The sequence below is a fragment of the Lepus europaeus genome, chromosome 16 (assembly GCF_033115175.1).
Source record: "Lepus europaeus isolate LE1 chromosome 16, mLepTim1.pri, whole genome shotgun sequence".
Classification (NCBI taxonomy): Eukaryota; Metazoa; Chordata; class Mammalia; order Lagomorpha; family Leporidae; genus Lepus; species Lepus europaeus.
Window position 1 is genome coordinate 51,013,761 of NC_084842.1, and position 16,704 is coordinate 51,030,464.

General features: G+C 43.4%; 1 protein-coding gene across 1 annotated transcript in view; it reads left to right on the forward strand.

Annotated features, from left to right (window-relative positions):
* TXK (TXK tyrosine kinase) overlaps nt 1-16,704 on the forward strand; it is a 54,972-nt gene that overhangs the window by 14,247 nt on the left and 24,021 nt on the right. Inside the window, exons 6-9 of the mRNA XM_062212850.1 lie at nt 2,056-2,135; nt 3,523-3,650; nt 9,548-9,622; nt 12,509-12,680. Of these exons, the coding sequence (XP_062068834.1) occupies nt 2,056-2,135; nt 3,523-3,650; nt 9,548-9,622; nt 12,509-12,680 (455 nt within the window). The remainder of the gene's footprint in view (nt 1-2,055; nt 2,136-3,522; nt 3,651-9,547; nt 9,623-12,508; nt 12,681-16,704) is intronic.

Genomic DNA, 16,704 nt, shown 5'->3' on the forward strand with positions numbered 1-16,704 from the left:
CTTCCCGACTTGTTATCCTCACAAACAGTGCTGCAATGAACAGCCTTGTAAATGTTATCTTGTCCAAGAGGACAAAATTGAATTATTTGCTCACAGGTGACGTGCAGATTTAGCATCGCTGATATTTCCAATGATTCAAAGTAGTTGTGTTGATTTACACTCTGACAAGGAGTAAGATAAACTAGTTCCCTACTCTTAGCTGTTTCACACTGTTCCCTCAATTCATTGGCTGAGAAATTGTATGGATTTTAAAAGACGTGGATCTCCTTGATTACCAGTGCAGCTGAGCAACTTCTCATGTTGCTGTTGGCCATGTGGGCTCGCCCTTCCGGGACGTGCCCTTTGCTCATTCCTCTTAACGCACTGTACCACAATGCCTGTCCCTGCAACTTCTATTTTTCCAAATAAGTTCGGGTTAAATCCTATTCGGTTAGGAGACATTTAAATTTTGCTTAGGATCTTTAAATATTTTATTTAGTATTTTTTTGTGTGTTCAAAAGTGAACCAGGAGGGGGCCGGTGCTGTAGTGTAGCGGGTAAGGCCACTGCCTGCGGGGCCGGCATCCCATATGGGCACTGGTTTGAGTCCCAGCTGCTCTACTTCCGATCCAGCTCTCTGCTATGGCCTGGGAAAGCAGTAGCAGATGGCCCAGGTCCTTGGGCCCCGGCACCTGCATGGGAGACCTGGAAGAAGCTTCTGTCTCCTGGCTTTGGATCAGCACAACTCTGGCCACTACAGCCCTCTGGGGAGTGAACCAGTGGATGGAAGAGCACGCTCTCTCGCTCTCTCTCTCTCTCTGCTTCTGTCCCTCTCTAATTCTGCCTTTCAAATAAATTTTTTAAAATATATATTTTTTTAAAGTGAGCCTGGCTTGTAATTTTTGATCATCTTTGTCTAGATTTAGCATAAAAGTTAAACCAGCATCATAAAATGAGGTAGAGGATGGGGCTTTGTCTCCTTTTCCAGTCTCTTTAGTGGTTTATATTAGGTGAAAATCACCTACTCCTTAATGCTTAGGTTTATCTTTCTTGTAAAATAATCTGAACATGATCATCCTTTTTAAGATGTTTGGTAAGGTTATTTATTTATTTGAAAGGCAGAGTTTCAGAGAGGCAGAGAGAAAGAGATCTTCCATCCTCTGGTTCACTCCCCAGATGGCCACATCAGCTAGAGCTTTGTCAATCTGAAGTCAGGAGCCAGGAGCCTCCTCCAGGTTTCCTATGCTGATGCAGAGACCCGAGGACTTGGGCCATTTTCCACTGCTTTCCCAGGTCATAGCAGAGAGCTGGATCGGAAGTGGAGCAGCTGGGACTCGAACCAGTGCCCATATGGGATGCCGGCACTGCAGACAACAGTTTTACCTGCTCAGTCACAGCACCAGCCCCACTATGCTCTTTTTAAATACTGAGTTTTTCCTCTGACATGGCCAGCCTCTTTTTCATAAATATTCTGATTTTTTTGTACATATCAACTTCAGAATCTCCTTATTAAAAAAAAAAAAAATCCCCTGTTGGTTACACCGGATGTGTTAATTTAGAGAAGCATTTCCAGGCACTGAAGTTTGAGGACCAATTTGTTCTAGGACCTATATGCAAATTATTTATATAGGAAAAAATTATAATGAGTCCCTACCTCAAGCAAAAATAATTTCAGGTAGGTTAAACACCTAATGAGAAAAGCAAATACTTTTGTCAGTAGGGTAACTATGATTGACAGCAATTAATTGTACATTTCAAAATAGCTCTTAGAGAAGATCTTGGTTGTTCCCAATATGAAGAACTGATAAATGTACAATGTGATGGATGCCAGTTACACTGAGCTGATAACCACATGGTGTTGTAGGTATTGAAATATCACACTGTACCCGTAAATATGTATAACTTTTATGTGTCAATTAAAAAAGATCATGTGTACTTGTAAAAATAATCTCATTATTTATTGTAAGACGACAGTAAGTCACTTACAGTAAGTTGGTATAGCTTTTGTTTTCATCACTGAGATATAGGTTTGTCTTTCTAAGGAATACACTTGTACAATGAGTGAATTGTTTTGCAGTCTAAAGAAGGTACATTTATCGTCAGAGACTCAAGACATTTGGGATCCTACACAATTTCCGTGTTTATAAAAGCCAGGAGGTAAGCAATTTGATTTTGGTTACTTCACGTCTGTCTTTTTAAATTTTTTTAAAGAGTTATTTATTTATCTGAAAATCAGAATTACAGAGGGAGAGGCAGAGAGTGAGTGAGAGAGAGAGGTCTTCCAACTGCTATCTCTCCCTCTCTCTCTGTAACTTTGCCTTCCAAATAATAAAATATTTTTTAAAAAGATCTATTTTTTTTGAAAGAGTTATGGGTGTGTGGGGGGGGATTGCTTTGCCATCTGCTGGTTCACTCCTCAGATGGTTATTATGGCCAGGACTGGGCCAGGCTGAAGCCAGGAGCTTGGAATTCCATCTGGGTCTCTCATGTTGGGGGCACAGACCCAAACACTTGGGTCATCTGCTGCTGCTTTTCAGAATGTTAGCAGGGAGCTGGATCAAAAGTGGAGTAGCTGGGACTGAAGCAGCACCCATCTGGGATGCTGGGTGTTGCAGGTGGCGGCTTTGCCCACTACCTCTATGTCCCTCTGTAGCTCTGCCTTGCAAAATAAATAAATCAAAATAATCCCTGGGTGGTCTCTTTGTTTTTTAAACAGAGACAGCATCACACAGAGAGTGTAAGTGAGGCTGGTACAGGTACAGGGAGATGACTGTTGGCCAGGAAGTCAGAACAGTGGCCCGTGCACGTGGTATCCCTGGCAGGCTGTGTGAGACACTGGACGATTACTTAGCCTCCTCATCTCCTTCTTCTCCACCTTCAGTTGAGGGGGTCAGACTGGTTGTAGGAGGCCGTGTTGGTGGTCTCCTCTGATTCCTTAGGACTCCTGTGGCGTCGGCCTGCTCAGCTTCCTGGGGGTTTCTGACGTGGACCTTCTCCCGCTGGGGGAACTTGCAGGGCCCCAGAGCTGAGCCGGAAGTCTCTGGGAGGTAACTTCCCAGGAGCCGCCCTCCATCAGTGACGAGTGGTTCTTTAGGCTTCCCTGGGACAATTCTGAGTTTCTGAGGTGCGTCTCCCAGTCTCTCACCCCAGCCGTCCGTGGAATAAGCTGCTCACTAGCGCACCCTATGTTGGTTTTCCGCCCATTCATATTTCCCTGCTCCCACAGTGCTTCGGCTCCTTTGTTTAATCAGCACTTGAATTCGAAAAATGCTTCGAAACGTCCATTGTGAGCCATGCTTTTTGGGACACTGTGCTTGTCACCTAGACAACTTTGGCTGAAGTTAGTTTGACTCGGGCCGCGCACAAAGACAGTGGAGGGGTTTCCCTGGGGCAGCGAGACGTCTGTGGATGGAACTCAATCCCCTCTTCGTGTGTGGTGTTGTGGGATGAGGGTTTCCGCAGCGAGGACCTGTTGCTTATGAATGGTCTTGGTTTCCGAGGGGATCTCCGGCTTGTTTACTAATTCACGTTTTATCGATTGTAGAAGCACGGAGGCTATGATCAAACATTATCAGATCAAAAGGAATGACTCGGGACAGTGGTACGTCGCTGAAAGACACCTCTTCCAATCCATTCCCGAGCTGATCCGGTACCACCAGCACAACGCGGCGGGTAAGCGAGGAACTTCCGGTGCGGCGTGCAGGGCCGCCACGCCCTGCATGGGCAAGGCATCTTGGGTAATAGACGCCCAACGTGAGCTAACCGCCCTGCAGCAACCACAATCTGTGTTCTGAGCAATTGTCCTTCCTGATGGTCCTTTGTTTTTGCGGGCAGTGGGAAGAGATGGGTGGAGTTTTGATTTTTCTGCCAGGTTAGAAAAAGGATAGCTGACAGAAGTTCAAAAGCCATTTGGTCATGACACATTTACTCTTTTTTCTTTTTCCTTTTTTTTGACAGAGTGGATAGTGAGAGAGGAGAGAGACAGAGAGGAAGGTCTTCCTTTTTGCCGTTGGTTCACCCTCCAATGGCCGCCAGGAACCAGGTGCTTCTCCTGGTCTCCCATGCGGGTGCAGGGCCCAAGGACTTGGGCCATCTTCCACTGCCTTCCCGGGCCATAGCAGAGAGCTGGCCTGGAAGAGGGGCAACCGGGACAGAATCCGGTGCCCCGACCGGGACTAGAATCCGGTGTGCCGGTGCTGCAGGCAGAGGATTAGCTTGTTAAGCCACGGAGCCGGCATGACACATGTGCTCTTGACTTGGGGGTAAATGTAATGGGATTTCACATACCTGAAATACTGATGCTTCCCGCTTTTTGTCCACTCAGCCCGTTCTCTATTTCAGGCAATCACAATAGAAAATTGCCTGACAGTCTTTCTCTGTCCTTTCTTGTTTGGAAAACAGAAAAAGTTACACAGAACCCAGCCTCTCATGGATACATTTTGGCTTAAATACTCCTGAGGCATTCTCTTCTCCAGCTGTTGTTTGCTCTTTCGATCTACAGAAAGTTTCAGGATCCCAGAAAGTTCCACAGTGATCACAACCACATGGCTGGTCTTCAGCCCTCACCTAACCTGTGTTGAACCACTCTGAGCACCTGGGGGGAGGGAGGCTTTTCTTACCTCAGCATTACAGAATTGGGAACCCAATGTAATTTTCCTCTTGTTTTATTTTATTTATTTATTTATATTTCTTTCACACAAAACTGTGTTGGCAGAAAAAGCCTTTGTGGAAAGAGGCCACTGGTTGCCCAGTTCTAAATATCAGGAAGAATTCCAAGGAAATTTCTAGCCAGTTATAGGATGAGCCCTCTTGGATATCCCAGATGGTCACAGGGAGTTTGGTTAGAGGGAGGGGCGCAGTGGCTGGGTGGGATGGGGCGGTGTGTGTGGGGGGCACACAGAAAGCTCCGAGCAGGCAGTCAGTTCTGTTTTCTCCTCCACTCCTCTTGCTCATTCCATCAAAGATAAAATTCAAGGGGCTGGCACTGTGGAATAGTAGGATAATCCTCCACCTGCAGTGCTGGAATCCCATATGGTCACTGGTTCAAGTCCTGGCTGCTCCACTTCCAATCCAGCTCTCTGCTGTGGCCTGGAAAAGCAGTAGAAGATGGCCCAAGTCCTTGGGCCCCTGCACCCATGTGGGAGACCTGGAAGAAGCTCCTGGCTCCTGGCTTCAGATCGGCTTAACTCCAGCCATTTGGAGAGTTAACCAGCAGATGGAGGTCTTTCTCTTTGTCTCTTCCTCTCACTGTATTTAACTCTACCTTCAAATAAATAAATAAAACCTTTTTTTTAAAAAAAAGAAAAAATTCAAGAAAGAGCGGTTACATGGTGAGGATAAGAAATAAGGAAAGGGATCAGAATGTGCTGACAATAAGACATGAGTGAGAAGTTATTAAATAAAGGGAGAAAGTACAGAGAAGTCAGATCACAGTCCCATTTTTGTAAAAAAATACTTATGTGTGCACAGAAAAACTATGTTAACAATTACTTTTTAAAAAGACTTATTTATTTGAAAGGTAGATAAAGTTACACATAGGTAAAGGGAGAGAGAAAGAGGAAGGGGGGTCTTCCATCCACTGGTTCACTCCAAATGGCTGCAACAGCCAGGGCTGGGCTGATGAGGAGCCAGGAGCTTCTTCCAGGTCTTCCACAAAGGTGCAGGGGCCCAAGCACTTGGGCCATCTTCTGCTGCTTTCGCAGATGCATTAGGAGCTGGATCAGAAGTGGAGCAGCCAGGACTTGAACTGTCGCCCATGTAGGATGCTGGCACTGCAGACAGTGGCTTAACCTGCTGCACCACAGAGCTGGCCTCAATGTTTAGCAACTTTTAAGTGAATATGGTTATAGTAGACTATAAACTGTTAGTGTCTACCTTTGTGGATCAAGGCTGGGGATATGGGAGACTTTAGGGTTTGATTTTTTTTTAAATTACAATACCCATAAATTATCTTTATAATGTGTTACATACCATAAAGATGATTTTTGAAATGAGAAAACTGGGCCAATGAAGCACATATTGAAAACCAGGGATTGGAAAAGTGGAACCACATGGCTGTTTTGTTAAAGAGAAAAGAGAGTAGGAAAGAAATCCGAAAGAAGGAAGGTAGACAAGAAGGCAGGGACCCAGAAAGAACAGACATCTGTTACAGACGTGTTCTAGGTCGGGCCCCATTCTGAGGGCTTTCACGTGTATTTATTTAATCTCCAGTACAATCCAGTGGGGTAGGAGCTGTCCGTGTCTCCATGTTACAACGAGGAAACGGAAGCACAGCTTGGGAGGTAACGTTCTCAAGACCACACAGCTAATAGGTTTCTATGGCGAGACTTTAACCCACGAAAATCTCAGGCCTCGAACCCACGGGCTCCAGAGGCTCTGCTCAGCTGTCCCATATCCGTCAGGCAGAGGATATTTGGAGGGTCCGGTGTTGAGAAGAGTCCGAACTGGAATCCTGGCCATCCTGCCTCCTTTCTAACCCCTGGTCAGTTTAGCACACGGTAATTCATTGTCTTCCCAGAAAAAGGAGCAATGCAAAGAGAGTGACAGGTTTCCTTCTGTCAGAGAGCAACAGACCACCAAGCCATCAGCCGTAAGTCCCTCAAGTCCCAGAAGAACCATTCGGCAAATAGTAACTTTAGAGCTGGCAGAGGAGAGACCTTTAGGCACTGCAGTTAAGGCAAGGCTTGGAATGCACGCATCCCACGTTGAGGAGCCAGGGTTTCAGTCTCGGCTGTGCTTCTGTTCCAATCTGCTGCTGAGCACTCTGGGAGGCAGCAGGTGACAGCTCAAGTACTCGGGTCCCTGCCAGCCATCTGAGAGACCTGGACTGGGCTCTGGGCTCCTGGTTTCAGCAGGCAACTGGGAGTGAAACAGCGGGTGGATGATCTCAATATGTCTGTTTCTGTCTCCCTCTCCATCTCTCTGCCTTTGAAATAAAAAATCAAAAAAAATAAAAAAATAAAAACAAAAATTGAAGTTAAAAAGATGCTTGTGTTCTACTTAATACCTAACTTCAGATTAGTTATTATGGATCCTTCCTTCCTTCCTTCCTTCCTTCCTTCCTTCCTTCCTTCCTTCTCTCTCTCTCTCTTTTTTTTTAAAGATTGTATTTATTTATTTGAGAGACAGAGTCACAGAGAGAGGGAGAGACAGAGAGAAAGGGCTTTCATCCGCTGGTTCACAATGGCTGTGACGGCTAGAGCTGGTTTTATCCGAAGCCAGGAGCTTCTTCTGGGTCTCCCACTTGGGAGTTGGGGCCCAAGCACTTGGGTCATCTGCTGCTGCTTTCCCAGGTACATTAGCAGAGAGCTGGATCTGAAGAGGAGAGGCCGGAACATGAACCAGCACCCCTGTGGGTTGCCGGCACTGCAGGTGGAGGCTTAGCCCACTACACCACCGTGTCAGCTCCTCTTCGGGATCTTTCAATAGGTCTGGGTCATCTGCAGGAACATGTAATGCTCTGCTGGTGCATCCTGGTTGCTCCTCTTCCAGTCCAGCTCTCTGCTGTGACCCAGGAAGGCAGTGGAGGATGGCCCAAGTGCTTGGGCCCTGCACCTGCATGGGAGACCAGGAGGAAGCACCTGGCTCCTGGCTGTAGCGGCCATTTTGGGAGTGAACCAACTGAAGGAAGACCTTTCTCTCTGTCTCTCTCTCTCACTGTCCACTCTGCCTGTCAAAAAAAAAAAAAAATGTAATAATGCTCCCTAGCCTGGCTTACAGGGCCTGTCGTAACCAGAATGCTGCCCGTCTTTCAGTGATGATTTCTCGTCTCTGCTACCTCCTGAGTTCTGCTCTAGCACCCACCATTGTGCTGTCCATGCCGCGGTATCTGCTCGTGCTCCCACCTCTGCCTGGAATGTCCTCCACTCGTTCCCCTCCTCGGTTGTCTCCACCTGCCAGACTCGTAGCAGCTGCCAGGAAACTGGATTCAGCCGTGTGTTAGCTACTCTTTCTGTCCCAGAGCATCACACCTATTTCTTTCCGTTGAAATGGCCTCTCTGTCTGTCTTCATTGAGACAGAGCCCTCTGTCTCTCAGCCTTGTCTAACCAGCCCTGGATCTGCTGAGCTCTTTGAGATTTACCCGGAGTAGTGTCTTAGACACAGTAGGCATATAATACGGGCTTCTTTTCTTATACCGGTCAACCTTGTTTCTGTCTTTTAACCTTTGTGAATGCTGTTCCATCTCCCTGGAAGGAGCTTCCTTGTGATCTTTGTGAGATGGCTCCTTGTCAATCAACAGCAGCCTAGCTGTCTTCTTGTCCTAAGGCCTATCAGTTTAAAGTGAGAACTTGAGAGGTACACCCAAATGTTATGGTCAAGAATGTAAAGTATGCTTTGTAATAGGAAAATCTTGGAAATAACCTTAAGTTCAATTTATTAAAGTCCTTACCATATATCAGTGACATGCTTCACATAAAAAGCTTATAAGAACACCTTTACATTTTTGTAAAGTGTATTGGGTGTACATATACTTTCAATTATCATGTAGAGATTTTTGCAAAGATGTTCACCAAACTGATCACAGTGTGTAATGTTTTATGGAAAATGTGGTTTATAAAAATCCTATGCATCAGTTGTATTTTTTTGTGCACCAGGGTAAATTTTTCTTTTAATCCCACTTCCCACATATCACTTTTTAATTAATTAAATTATTTGAAAGAGATACACAGAGAGAGAAGGAGAGGCAGAGAGAAAGAGAAGTCGGTCTTCCATTCACTGGTTCACTTCCCAGTTGGCTGCAACAGCTGGAGCTGCACTGATTCAAAGCCAGGAGCCTCCTCTATATCTCCCATGCTGGTGCAGGAGCCCAAGGACTTGGGCCATCTTCTACTGCTTTCCCAGGCCATAGCAGAGAGCAGGATAGGAAGTGGAGCAGCCAGGACTCTAACTGGTGCCCATATGGGATGCTGGCACTGCAGGCGACAGCTTTACCAGCTACACTACAGCACCGGCCCCTTTATTTTATTTAATTTTTTAAATATTTCTTTCATTTATTTGAAAAACAGAGTTACAGAGAGAGGTAGAAACAGAGAGAGGTCGGTCTTCCATCCACTGGTTCACTCCCCAGAGCCGATCCGAAGCCAGGAGCCAGGAGCCAGGAGCCTCCTCCGGGTCTCCCATGTGGGTGCAGGGGCCCAAGCACTTGGACTATACTTCCACTGCTTTCCCAGGCCACAGCAGAGAGCTAGATCAGAAGAGGAGCAGCTGGGACTAGAACCAGTGCCCATATGGGATGCCAGTGCTTCAGGCCACGGTGTTAACCTACTGTGCCACAGTGTTGGCCCCAACACATCATTTAAAGTATCTTCATATCTCTGTATATTAAGATTTTATGAAAGATCCTTCTGGCCATCTTTCTACTCTCTTAGAGTCTTTAAATTGAGTCCAATGAGCCTATATTATTTCTAAAACAATGGTTTTCAAATGGGAAAAATGAGCAAATAGGCTAACTTATAAAATAAATTATTTTGCCTAATTATTTGAAGAATGGTACTAGCTTCTAGTATATGTGTTTATTCCTTCTGTATTAATAGCTAGCTTTGAAATATTGATTTCTCTTTCTCCCTAGGTCTCATGACTCGTCTCCGCTCCCCAGTTGGTCTGATGGACCACTGTTTGCCGGCCACAGCTGGCTTTAGCTATGGTAAGGTGTGCACACCCAACTGAGGAAACCCGCAGATCCAGAGAAGCGTTTTCCTAAGTTCCCTAAAGACTGTTTAACTTTTCAGCCCTTTGGAAATATCTATCTCTAGATACATTTCTTTTCAAAGTTTAAATCCCCATCTTTGATGCCTAAATAGATGCATCTCATAATGGCAGTTTAAGTCTTGGAAGAAACGTTTCAGTTTTATTTCAAGTTTCTCTATTTATTATCAGCCTTATTCTTAACTCTTTTCATAAATTACATTTTTTTTATTTGGATGTTTGTGGTGTTGCTTTCTGGCCACAAGGGTGGCTGGGCGATGGTGGCTCACCAAGAGAATCTACTGAAAAGAACTGCTAAAAGGAAGCTTTTCACCTTTTTCTTTTTCCAAGTAAACTTGCACAGTGTTTCATCCAAACCACATCCTACACAAATGTGGTTTTGCAAAACTATGAGTTAAGAGAATCGATTTTCTAACTTGGTGTCATGTTATTTCCTTAAACAGCTCTCATTACTGGGACTCCAAATATGCTGAAGAAAAAGGGTAACAAATTATCTGTGTGACAAGTGACCAAGATTCAGTCTCATTGGCTTACATGATTTGAGGGTGTAATGGATGTGTAGATCATCCCTTTGTCCCATAGATATCATATGTAATAAGAAGGCCCACTGCTAGCAATTTATTTAAGTTATACATGGTTATCTTTAATTTCTTAAAAGTCGACTTACCAACTTTTTTAACATACACAACAGTACACAGTTCGTAAGTCTACAACTTGATTTGTTTTGCCTGATCTATGAATGGAATCAGACCTGGTACACTCTTCAGGGTCTGGCTTCTTCCTGTCCTCATTACTCGGAGAATTTCATTCGTGATGCAGAGTGTGTGGCTTGCTCACTTCTGTTGTGAGGTGTGACATCACATGACTTTCCCATAACTGATTTCTCCAAGCTTCTTTAGCTGATCATTGGATTGTTAATGGTTTTGGGCTCTTACAGATAATATTGTTATGAACAGTCCTGTGTGACCTTTGGTGAATTTATGTATACATTTATTTTCCAGCATATCATGGATTTATACTTAAGGGTAGAATTGCTGGCTCATCAGGTTTGCACATGCTCAGATTTAATAGATCAGATCAGTTTTCCAAAAAGCTTATCCAAATTACATACCCATCAACAATGCATAAGATTCCATTTGCTCCATTTCATACTTTTGCCAGTATTTAGTATTTTGGTTTTTAAAAAAATATTTTCTTGGGGCTGGTGCTGTGGCATAGCAGGTAAATCCACCACCTGCAGTGCCAGCATCCCATATGGGCACCAGTTAGAGTCCTGGCTGCTCCACTTCCTATCCAGCTCTCTTCTATGGCCTGGGAAAGCAGTAGAATATGGTCCAAGTCCTTGGGCCCCTGCGCCCACGTGGGAGACCTGGAAGAAGCTCCAGGCTCCTGGCTTCAGATCAGCCCAGCTCTGGCTGTTGCAGCCATTTGGGGAGTGAACCAGCCGATGGAAGAGCTCTCTCTCTCTTTCTGCCTCTGCCTCTTCGTAACTCTGCCTTTCAAATAGATAAATAAATCTTTAAAAAATATTTTCTCATAATGGTTTAGATTTGCATTTCCCAGATGACTATTTTAATCCACTTTTCATAGGCTTACTTGCTATTTAGAGAGTTTCTTTTCTGATAGCATATTCTGTTCAACATTTTCACATCAAAAAAGCATACGTGTCTTTTCTAACTGACTTATTCATATTCTGAATAGAAATGTTTTGTTCATCATATGTTTTAAAAATATCTTTTCACTGTGTATGTCTTTTTTCTCTTTTAATGGGGTTCTTTTGATAAAAAGATAAAATCATTAAATACAGTTTACCAATATTTTCCTTTATGGTATATTCTGTTGAATAAATTTATACCAATCCCAAAATTATAAATATATTCTCCCATGTTGCTTTTAAATACTTTGCACAGTTGGTACAAGGAACTATCAGTTTCACAGTTCTTTTAAATGCATTATTATTAAAAATTTTATTTAAGGTATACAGAGTTCATGTATTTCATATATACAGATTTAGGAACACAGTGACACTTACCACTCTACACTACCTCCTGCCTAAGCTCCAACCCTATTCCCTCTTCCCTCTCCTATTCCCACTCTTAATTTTTACAAAGACCTATTCTCAGTTTACTTTATTCTAAATGTCCCAGCACATGGGGCTGTTCATAAAGGAAGAGGTCAGGCTAATCCATTAAGATTTGGTCCTTAGAGTTTTCAAGAGGGTTGTTTTAAAAACAGTTCTTTTTCTCTGATTTGCTTTTTTAGAGTAATATACAATAACAAATCTCACTTCAAATATTCCTTTAGATATCTGTTAGAATTCTAACCTTGAACATGTTTATTAGATGAATGGATTAGATTTTTCCCTAAGGAGAGGCTGCACCAGGGCAGAAAAGCCTTAAGGGTTAGCGGGAGAATAGAGGAAGTCAAAACAAGGCAAGGGAATATTGCAAGTTTGCCCACCAGAACAAAAACAGATTGGGGACATACATATTTTAGGTTCCAGGTCTCCTTGTAGTCTTGGTAGATTTAGTTTAGGGAGCCTCATCGTGGGTATCTCTAGAAGAGAATGTATTCCGTTATTCATAATGTGTCATATGTTCTCCAAGTAAGTAAAATTTGTGTTCTAAAACTTGAATTCCTGAATTACAGATTGAAGCTATAATTAGAGTGTTAAAATAGTAAATCTTTTTCAATCATTTATATATTTTTAACCCCTATGTGAAATAAGGATATATAATTTCTGATTTTTTCCAGTTTTCATCTTCCTAGTTTTTATTTTTTATTTTTTTTTTACCAATTGTAACATGGATGTTTGCTTTTCTAGAAAAGTGGGAGATAGATCCATCTGAATTGGCTTTCGTCAGAAAGATCGGAAGCGGTCAGTTCGGGGTAGTCCATCTAGGTAAATGGCGAGCACACATCCAGGTGGCCATCAAAGCTATCAACGAAGGCTCCATGTCTGAAGAGGATTTCATCGAAGAGGCAAAAGTGATGACGTAAGTGTAAACAACACCCAGGCAAACTTCCTGAGGCATCCTGGTAGTGTGGCGAGAACATGGATTTTGGAGTCAGCCGCACCTGGATTTGTGTCCAAGCTAGTTATGTCATCCAGGCAAATCATCTGACTTCTGTGTGACCTGGGTGAGTTGTTTTACATTTCCAAGCCTCCGTTTTCTCCTCTACGGATATCAGTACCTACCTCACTGGATCAGTGTGTGAATTAAATGAGATAATCTGTGAAAATGACAAGCAAGTGTATTCTTTTCAACTCAATAATAGGTGTCTAGTAAGTGCTCTTTATTTATTTATTTATTTTTTTCCTTTTCCCAGAAGCAAACACATTGGTTTTGTCCAGGTGATAATACCAAGTATGTTGCTCATTATTTGAAAGGGCATCCCCCAGTGGCGAAAAGAATGTCATGTTTTTATAAGAACACAGCTTTTGCTTTCAAAGAATTCAGGAATCCAGAGTTCCAAAAGAAGTGGCTCCTGTAGATCAGTGGACACTGCCCTTCTGTGATTCTGCTGGGTTAGCGTTTTGACTCTCTGGACCCATAGCTGTTATATGACTATAACTTGGCATCGATGGGACCGGCCAATAATTTGGCACAGTTGAAAGCTACATTCTTTAAAGACTTAGTCAGCATTTACTTAGAGGAGAAACAACTGCAGGTGGCGTCCCCTAGTTCTGCTCTATTGTCTAGGGTACTTTAGTTCTGTCCCACACTTGCAGATCTCAATTAGAGAAAAACAAAACAAAGCAAAAGACAAAACAAATGACAGACGCGATTACCCAGACCCATCCTCCTTAAAGGCAGAGCAGTGATGTCACTTGGGACTCTCAACCCACACCCAAATAACCAATCAAAATGTCATTTTCAAGAAGGGACCATCGAAGAAGGAGGTACCTTTCTCTGAAGGGAGGAGAGAGTTCTACTTTGCTTATGGCTCTGTCTAAATACTGACAGAGTTTGTGGACTCAAAAAGCTCCCATAGCCTTGACAGCTCATGACAAGAGTTTTGGGTGATCGCTGACATCATAAATAAGAGTGTCATTGTTAAACCAACAACAGGAGTCACTGTGCGCTTGCTCCCCATGTAGGACCTCTGTCCTTAATGTGTTGTACTATGAGAATCAACGGTAAAATTAGTCTTCAAACAGTACTTTATACTTTGTGTATCTGTGTGGGTGCAAACTATTGAAATCTTTACTTAGTATATACTAAGTTGATCTTCTGCATATAAAGATAATTAAAAATGAATCTTGATGAAGAATGGGATGGGAGAGGGAATAGGAGGTGGGACGGGCGTCAGGGTGGGAGGGCAGGTATGGGAGAAAGAACTGCTATATTCCAAAAGCTGTACCTATGAAATTTATATTTATTAAATAAAAGCTTTCTTAAAAAAAATCCTTTCCATCCACTTACAATAGAACATACTCTGCGGGGTGTTAGACCAAACACAGTTTTCCAGGGACATCTGCTTCTCAATGATGTGTTTGTGTCCCTGGATAACCCGAGCACCCATCTGTCTGGACTTTGCCCCCTTGTGCATCTCATCATGGTTTTCCTGTATCTAAAGGACAAAAATAGTAGTCCTATGTATTGGATTAAATATAGCATAGCAAGAAAATAATGAATGGGAGACATGAGATTCAGGGAGAGTTAAAGCCATATTAGAATCCCTGTAAATAAGGAAGAATTAGAGATCTCTAATGTCATAAGGATTCTTGCAAGGTTCAAGCCTGATTGAGTGTTTGGAATGCTCTCTGAGGATATCTTATATGGAATAAGAGATAGAAACAGTCTTGGCAATTTATGGAGGCAGGAATGAGGCCAATGGCTCCTTTTTTATATAAAGATTTATTTATTCATTTGAAAGTCAGAGGGAGAACAAGCTTCTATCTGCTGGTTCATTCCCCAAATGGCCACAATGGCTGAAGCAGGGCCAAACTGAAGCCAGGAGTCAGCAGCTTCTTCTGGGTCTCCCTTACAAGTGCAGGGGCCCATTCACTTGGGCCATCTTCTGCTGCTTTCCCAGGCTGTTAGCAGGGAGCTGGATCTGAAGTGGAGCAGCTGGGACTCAAGCCAGGGCCCTCAGGGATGCTGGTGCTGCAGGCTGAGGTTTAACCTGCTACTACATAATACTGGCCCTAATGCCTTGTTTTTGAGTCAGTTCAGATGGATGTAATATGTTTCTGGGTATGTACTTACCTAATTTTTTCCTGATTTTTTTGGAAGCGAGGCAGGAAAAATTCTAATACCCTATTCAAATACATGCATCTTACAAATAGTAAATAGCTGACCTACATTGAGCTCTATCTGCCAAGGATGTACAACTGGGCACATATCACCTCTTTTCTGTAAGTGGGTAGTTTAAATGTCACATCCTCCAGGTGGTTTAAACCACCTGGTTCAAACTGGCACACCCACCCCCAAATGCCTTCTGCTGTGTCACCTTTTGTGGGTTCCATGAGGGCCCTTGTCACTATGTGAAGCTTCATGTCTGTTGTTTGTCCCCTGGAGACTGTCAGCTCTATAACGCCTGGGCCTTATGTTCAACCTGGTGAGTCCTTCAAGCTGTGGCTAGCACGCAGCTGATGCTCAAAATCATTTGTGACCTGTTGAATCCATTAATGAGTCCTCATCACAATTCTACAAGGTAGGTTAAGATCCCAATTTTATGGGCAAGAAAAAGGAAATTTGGAGAACACAGGTAATTTGCTTGCAGTCCTACACAAAAGTGTTTGTAGAGCTTCTAATTGCTTTTTTTTTTTTTTGGTGGGGGGGGGGCAGGCAGAGTTAGACAGTGAGAGAGAGAGACAGAAAGAAAGGTCTTCCTTTTCCATTGGTTCACACCCCAAATGGCTGCTACGGCCAGCGTACTGCACCTATCCAAAGCCAGGAGCCAGGTGCCTCTCCTGGTCTCCCCCTGGATGGCATTTGGGCCATCCTCCACTGCCTTCCCGGGCCACAGCAGAGAGCTGGACTGTAAGAGGAGCAACCGGGACAAAATCCAGCACCCCGACCGGGACTAGAACCTGGGGTACTGGCGCTGCAGGCGGAGGATTAGCCTAGTGAGCCACAGCGCCGGCCGGTAGAGCTTCTAATTGAAATCAGAACTGTGACCTGTTGGGCACGAATCTCTAAGCTTATATCATAAAATTACCAAACTCTTCTTGGGCAGCTAATATATGCCAGATCTGATAGCTGTCGCCACACCTGTCAGCCAGAATGGTTGCCGTCCTTTGTGGTTTTCCAGTGCAGAAGAAATCTTCAGCAATCGACTGTGCTCTTCTCCTTGTATTGCAGGATGCAGCCTCCCCCTGGGGCCTGTTCTCATGGGTTTCAGAGCACCTGCGAGATTATTTAGAAGAATGACAGAAAACCCGTGTGTTTCTCTTAGGTGACCGCAGCCCAGAAAATCTGATTAAACTTTGAAGTTTTCTCTCTGCATTCTCACCTTGTTGGCTTATACTTTTCATAATATGTGCACATGCATGATTTCATTTAATATTCACTGGAAGAAGGCCAGATTGTATTATCTCCATGTCACACATGGAAGAAATTGACACTTAGAATGTTCAAATAAGTAGCTTCTGGTCATGCAACCAGTAGGAGCTAAAACAACTACTTGAGCTCAGCTCTTACGATTAGGAGTAGTGTACTTTGTATAAATTATTATAATATTGCATTGCCTTTACCAAGCCCTTTTAGTTATTGAATGAGAGGTTTGTGTCTTTGGATATAGCTTATTAATAGGACTGACCTTTATGGTGATGTGTGAACTAGTAATATTTAAAATAAAAGAAACATGTATAGTACATTTAATTCTCTAACAGCTTTTTCATGTATATCTCATTTTATCTACATCATCATGTCTACAATTAAATATTTTAGTTTTTGTGATAGAAGCCTTCAATACTTTTATATCATATTATGCCGAATGGATTAAATAAAAACTGAAAATACCCTTGCCCTTCTCTTTCCTCTTCCCTATGTGTTTACCTCCAGGGGGTAA